Source organism: Piliocolobus tephrosceles, chromosome 1 (assembly GCF_002776525.5).
Source record: "Piliocolobus tephrosceles isolate RC106 chromosome 1, ASM277652v3, whole genome shotgun sequence".
NCBI lineage: Eukaryota > Metazoa > Chordata > Mammalia > Primates > Cercopithecidae > Piliocolobus > Piliocolobus tephrosceles.
The window spans coordinates 90,040,997-90,048,588 of NC_045434.1; the positions used below are offsets into that span (position 1 = coordinate 90,040,997).

The 7,592-nt window shown below is 35.7% G+C and overlaps 1 protein-coding gene across 1 annotated transcript in view; it reads right to left on the reverse strand.

The window, feature by feature from the left end:
* Positions 1-7,592, reverse strand: part of FLG2 (filaggrin family member 2) — a 44,768-nt gene that overhangs the window by 30,681 nt on the left and 6,495 nt on the right. Inside the window, 1 exon segment of the mRNA XM_026447776.1 lies at positions 7,252-7,592. This exon segment is cut by the window's right edge and continues 13 nt beyond it. Within this exon segment, the coding sequence (XP_026303561.1) occupies positions 7,252-7,592 (341 nt within the window).

Below are 7,592 nucleotides of genomic sequence, written 5' to 3' on the forward strand. Positions count from 1 at the left end.
CTGGATCATGTTCTTTTGCTCCAAAGTCTCTCTGTCTATACTCTGAGTGTAAACATATGAGTTGGTTTATATTTTATTTTAGTGACTTTTTAAATTTGAAAGAATGAATGCTCCTTAATTATATAATAGTCTAACAATATAGAAAATTGTAATAGAAGATAGCAACAAATCATCACGAATTCCATCATATAGAAATAATCAATGTTAACTTCTGGAAAACATTATTTCAGATTTCTTTGTATGCAGCTGGATGGAAAGTTAGACAAAATTTATTTAACACAATGGAATCATACCATTTATGCAATTTTAAATAAAAAGTTAACAATTCTCCATAGTATCTTAATTTTTATTCATATTTAACATGCTATAAAAGATTCCAAAGAAACTTATCTTTATTTTCATTTTACTATCTTCCCATGCCTATTACTCCAACATCATTTCTTGCTATGCTTCCACATACAACCTATGTCTTAGCTATGCTGGATTGTTTTCAGATTCCCTGAACTCACTATGGTCTTTCTTACTTTAAGACTTTATGTACACTTAACAAATGCCTGGAGTAGTTAGTCTCCTCAGATGAACCTGAATAACTCCTGACCATCTCTGGAGACCCACTGCAAATTCTCCTCTTTCCTTAAGATTTCTCTGAATCCTTCCTTCACTTTTAATCAGCGTTAGTTGATCACTTTACTGAAAATGGAGGATCATCCTCTGGTTCCAAATTACTTAGATGTGTTTCTGGCTTTACCAACTTTTTCTAGAATTAAAGCTTTAATTATTGGGAGATTGTCAGTTCTTAAGTAGAGCATAGAAATGAAGGGGGAGAGAGGCAGTTTCGCATACTGATCATACTGTGGCAAATGCTGTAATTGACATTATCAATAATATTTTCTTGATTATGTCTTATTTGATCATGTCTATTATAGCACTTGCCACATTATTCATATCGGTTGTTTTCTCATGTGTTAGTCTCCTTGATGAACATATAAAGAAAGGAACAGGGACAATGTCTTTCTTATATTTCTAATTTCAGTATCAAGCACATTATCTGTCATTTAAGTTGTTATTAACTTCCCTCCAATGAATAGATGAGTGAACGAGTGACCCTGATGTTGCATTGACAACACCCATATTATCTGGATCATCTGGATTCTGTCATTAAAATAATCATAGAGAGATTGCTAATCAGCCCAGCCCACATTCTTGGATTATATGTTGCAGGAGAGCTGTAGAAATATGAATGTTTGGTCACACATAGGTGGAGCTCAACCATCTATTCTTTCAGGCCTGACAAAACTAGTCAGGAAAGATATTAGGAAGAATGGGGCAATTATTGTAAAGAAAAGAGCACTAGGAACTAGCAGCAGGAACTAGTAATGTTGCTGGAAAATGAGCCTATTGAGTATTCCCCTAATCTGCAAATATTCAAATCTAGAGCCTATGTGGTACCCTTTGGGAGAGAACATCACCCTTGTCCAGCCTCTGAAATTGCACCAAAAGGAAACAATTGCAGGCTTTAATACATTTTTTTAAGGCTATTTGAAAAAAATTAGTTTGGATGAGATATGATTTTATTTGTTTACTGGTTGATTGGTTTTTAAGGCATTCAGCTAGCCTAGCAAGGCAACAAACAACATCAGAGCTGACAAAATGTCATCTTGAGAATTTAAGGAAGAAGCAGAGGGTTGAACTACTGTCCTATTAAAACTCTCTTGACAAAAGATAAAGAATGATACTACTGAGTGAGGTATGGAGAACACTTTAACATTTAAAAATTTTAAAAATATATTTAAAATCTATTATCTATCAGTCTATTTGCCATCTATCTATCTCTATCACCTATCATCGATCTACTTACCTAGTCTATTGGTTCTAAAAGAGGAATCATAAAGTGATTTTTAGAGGAAAGAAAGTGAGGGAAAGCAACATTTGATATGTATTCTCTGAGTGTTAGGATTTTTTTTTTTTTACCTCCATGACTCTCAATTTGTCAGGAAGGTATAATTAATTTTTTACTTGCAAGGTTATTTTAGAGCAAGTATCTGAAACAGAATGAGTGGGCATTCAGTAAATTTTAATTTTCTTCCTTTAGTCCAGAGTGGAATAAATAACACAAATATTGAATATTTTGTATCAAGTTTTAGAAAACAACAACCAGTCGATGGACACAGGTTTTTCTGTTTGTTGTTGTTGTTGTTGTTTAATCAGCCTCAGAGGAATCTTAAAGTAATGACTTTAAGCTAGGGATAATCTGTCTGTACTTGTACATAAGTTCTTGAGCTCCTTAGATCTTGTTCTTGTAGCCAAAACAGATCATCCTATTTGTGAATTTCAGGGTCTTTCTATATTTCCTCTTCTCTAATACCCTCAGTATGCGAAAATGCCTCTCCCACCCTTCATTTCTATGTTCTAATTAAGAATGGATAACCTGCCAATTCTTAAAACTTTAATTCTAGAGAAAGTGGTAAAGCCAGAAACACAACTAAGTGATTTGGAAACAGAGGGTGTTCCTCCATTTCATCCTTTTCCTAATTACTGCACTTTATTTGTAGAGAGTAAGAGGATATAAGATTTTTATTGTGGGGAAATGAAAAAATAATATGAGACAACTTAACATATCTAAATAATCTTTAGAAAATGAACACATTTTTCCTTGCAAATTTCATATTTCTTTGGGTTGGATGACTTTATAATGCAAAAAATACACTTGTGAACTTCTACTGGTAATTCTATGCACTTCTAAGGAGAGCTTCACTCACTTTTACTTACCATGTTTTGCAAAGATTCAGTAACATGTTGCTTAAAACCAGTTTCAAAATCTGAGTTAGTGGCCTTTTAATTGTGTCAAATCATTAGTAGAGAGGAAGCTTCCCTCTGTTTGCTGGCTTGATTAATTTCCAACCAAATCCAGAATTGCCTTAATCTTTACTTTTTAAAAATTTTCTACTCTCTTGCTCATTTCCCTACAGTTGACGTACTCACCTTTGATTGTGTTAGAGTGCCCCACAAAGGCTGCACTCAGCATGTAGTATTAGAAAGTCTTCTCTGGTTATCAAGGACTCTTTGAACACAGGGACTGTGTATTACACTGTAACAGAACAGCCAGTGCATGCAGTGTGTCTGGTACAAACTGACCTTCAATTTCCCTCATTCAAAGGTCATCTTTATCTAGAAAGTTTGCAAGAAGAGGGATTTTATCTTTCATTCCTCCCATTTTGGCCACCCAGAGTTCCTCTTCAGTGCCATGTACTCTCCATGACAGTGTCAGCCATGGTTTGACATCACTGGGTATTTCTTGGCACAGAAATGCTTTACCTGTAGATTGCTAGCACACAGATGGTAGTAGAGGAGAAATCTCTAACTGTGTGTACCTATGACACTTCTTTCTTTCTAGCATCTAAGAAATTCAACTTTTCACAGAGGTTCACATGGGGGCACCCCAGTTTTTAACTTTTTCTTTGTAGACCATACTTGATGCTTCATTTTTATCTTTCCTTTTATCTTAGAAAGGAGATGTGTAACTCTCTTTGAGTTATTTAATACTTCTGGTGCAATTCATAAGGAACAATTGCCCCCTGTTTGATTAAAACATATTATTGAGAGTTTTAGCAATGTGGAATATATTATATTTAAATTTCAAATGAGTGTGGTCAAGGGATTATGGGGGTCATTTATGTACATAACCTATATATTTATATATACACACATACATATTTACACACACATACAATAAAGGTACATTAACGTTTATTCAAGACACCAGTGAAACTTTAGACATTTGTAAATGTATTCTTAGAGAATAAAGGCTTTCTTTCTTGTAAACGCTTTGGACAGTGATTAGATCCAGGGAAAAATTAGATGTTGAGTTTTACCTTCTTTGGACTCATTATTAGTATCTGAGTGCTTCACTGCCATCTAGCGGTGGGATGTGGAATTACAGATGTATGGAATGAGTGCAGACACCCTGACACAGTAGCGCGAGCTTTGGCTTGAGAATCAGAAACCTCTACCGTGGTCATAGCAGCACTTCTAATTAGCAAGTTAATCTCTTCTGTTGTAAATAAAGTAAATCTATAGATTTACTTTACTGTCATCTAGCTGTGCAGAGGTAGAATAAAAATCTATGGATTTCTCTTTATAAGGTATAGAGATTAAATATCAAATTTAAATTTCTAATTGTTCTTTGATTATTAGTATTTATTCAGTGAATAAATGGTGATTGATAGATTGGTATGAATTGGTTACTATTTAGGGTTAACTTCTATATACACAGTAATTTTGCTGAGCATCATTAATAGTATAACTGTAGCTTTTTCACTAGTAAACTAACGGACTAGTGTTTTGTTGATTACATAGCATGGTTTAAAGTTCAGAAAGTACAAGTTCTTCTTAATATTAAAATTTAAAACCCAGATTAAATAGATATATTCTGAGTCTAATCAGAAGAATGAGCCTGTTTTTGTTGTTGTTGTTGTTGTTGTTGTTGTTTCAAATAACTTCTGCTTCCAATAGGGACTTGTGATTTTGAACACTCACTGATGAATTTCAGTTTAGTTTGAATTCCAAAAGTGAAGTTGGAGGAAAAGTAGCTTGATTTTTGAGTGAAAAGAGGATAAATTTGGATAGCACCAAATTTAATGGAGAGAATTATCACTCTTTTAATTAAGTATGGTGTGCTTGGCTTTTTTATTTTTACTTGCAAATTAAGGAAGTAATCTTTAAAGTTCTTACTAGTTCTGACATTCTGGACATTTTATTTGGGTTTTATAGTAGTAAACTTTCTACTGAGGATAGTATATTTTGTACATAATTCTTCTACTAATCATTACTTCCCTCACTGTTCATAATAAATTCATGTATTTTCTCCTTTTAGGCAGAAATAATATATTTTTAATTGTTTTTCTTCTACTGGAAACTTCAGGACCCAATTAGCTTCTATTGAGAGTGATTCTTCCATTAATATCTTTGACAGAGAAAATCCACGGTGTATAACTCTTATTTCCAGAGCTTGGGTTGTCTTAGAAGGTAGCTACTTGGGATTATGTTTGATAACAATTGCTGTGATGATCATGATTAACTACAACACCTGAGGTCAACTCATCAGTATAAAGCCTTTCTGTAAATGCTTTGCAGAAGCATTGGACAGCGATTAGATTGAGGAAAATATCAGATACGGTTGAGTTTTGCCTTCTTTGGAGTCCTTATTATTAGTACCTGAGTGCTTCACTGCCATCTAATTGTGTGGAGGTGGAAGAAAACTGCATCTGATCCCATGGCAGGAAACTATGTTTGTGTTTGTGGAGATGAAAGAGAAGAGAAACTATAACTTGATGAAACGTTTATTGCTAATTTTTATGAAGTACAGTTTTCTGGATCCTATATCCAGAAGGCCATGACAATAAATTTAAACATAGTTGTACAGAGTTCTAGTAGTGACACAAAAAGATGCAAATATTCTGAATATTCATGTGGGAAACTACTACACATTCTTTGTTCAGAATGGGATGTGCTATAATGTTTCTAGAGACATTTTGGCTCCTAAACCATGTCATTTAGCTCCTTGGATAGGTTTGTCAATAATTAATTAAAACAAAATCTGGAAAATCCAAATTTTGAAACTCGGAAATTTTTTTAAACCCTAATTTTATTCCCAACCACACAAATCTCACTTTATTATATAGTTCTGAATATAGCCCCAAATGATGTTTATTTGTTTTCTTCCATTCACTCTTTTTTTTCTTTCTTTTTTTTTTCGAGGTGGAGTCTTGCTCAGTCACCCAAGCTGGAGTGCAGTGGTGCGATCTCGGCAACCTCTGCCTCCTGGGTTCAAGCAATTCTCCTGCCTCAGCCTCCTGAGTAGCTAGGATTACAGGCACCCGCCACTGCACCCAGTTAATTTTTCTATTTTTAGTAGAGACAGGGTTTCACCATGTTGGCCAGGCTGGTCTTGAATTCCTGACCCCGTGATCCACCCTTCTCGGCCTCCCAAAGTGCTGGGATTACAGGCGTGAGCCACTGCTCCTGGCCCCATTCACTCTTTTTTTTAACCAAGGAGTTCAATGAATGTGGAGTCTTACAAAAACACCTGGCACCAAACAAAAATAATATAGTACAGAACTATAGTTAAAATGAAAGAACAGACATATACCCCTACTACCAAAAGAGGAGATCACGTTAAATACCTTAATTTCATGTATGTGTCTCATTTCTTCTCTGGGTTAGTTATTTTCTTGGGCTAGTCTATGTTGGCTTCTTATTCAAAGTAATAACTCCTTTGTTCTTGGACATATTCATAGAGTGGGGTGTTGCTATCTACGCAGAAGGAACCAGAGCCTGTTCTTTCCTTTCTTGGTAACCACTGGCCTCAGAGCCTCTTGTCTGTTTATTGCTCACATCCTCACTGTATATTCTGATACCTCCTGACAGACTTGATTCTGATTCTTGCCTTTGTCTCCCCCACTGCATGTGGTTGTACTGCTTGATGAATATCTATACCTATACTCTTCAATTCCTGTAGGCTGTCAAGAAAGTGACTGAAAATGTATCTTTGACTTTTGCTGTCATTTGACTGCTTATAACTGTCATTTGATTGGCCATTGCTATATACTTGTCTTCCATTGGTACTGAATCCAGATTGACCCTAGACATCTCTTGATGGCCCATGACTTCATACCTATCTGGCAAAACCTGTGCTGGATCTTACCTGCCCATGAAAAGTTGTATCTCCCAAATGTTGCTGGCTAGATCTGTGTAAAACTATTGTATTTAACTCTAACTTCCCATGCCTAGATCCTAATTGCTCATGAGTGTCTTTCTCCTAATCTTCCAAATGCCTTTTATTATCAGTATGGAATTGCTATTTTCTGATTGAACTAGATTTTGAATGGACATGAACTGATATGGATTGTCCATGGTCAGATCCAAAATGGTCATTTGACTGGCTATATGTACATCCCTCCCTTCTGGCTGTGTTACATCCAGGTTGAACATAGGTGTTGTTTGACTGTTTATGAGTTACTACAGAATGTCCATGACTAGATTCCTGACTTCTTCTTATAATGGGTCCAGACTGATACTGAGAATCAATTGAATGTTGATAACTTATCATTGACTGTGCATGATATAAACCGTGTCTTCCTGTTCTTTTAGTTACTTTGGATACTATCAGGTCAGAACTAGAAAATGATTGTCAATGTCTAGACAGTTGCTTGTTTGTGGTGCTATCTATTGACCATGAAAGGTGAGAATTACAGATGCTTTTTCTGCGGCCACCAGAAGGCCCATACCCAGTGTGCCCATAGTCATATTCTGCAGGTCCATAACTGCCATGTTTCCAAACCTGACTTGATCCATCCCTTTGCCTTTCACTAATATGTGACTGAAAATGACTTGTTCTAGTAGATCTGGAACTTGTCTCTGTGGATTGTCCATGACCAGAATGGCCATGTCTAGTGGTATCTCCTGTCTGTCCATAAGTAGTTTCCTGTCTCCCATGACTTAAGGATCCTGACTCTCCATATTGAGATCCAGCTTGGCTGTAAGTGTGTCCTGAATGTGTGTGTGAGCCCCCTGAGTGCCCTTCACTGTCACTG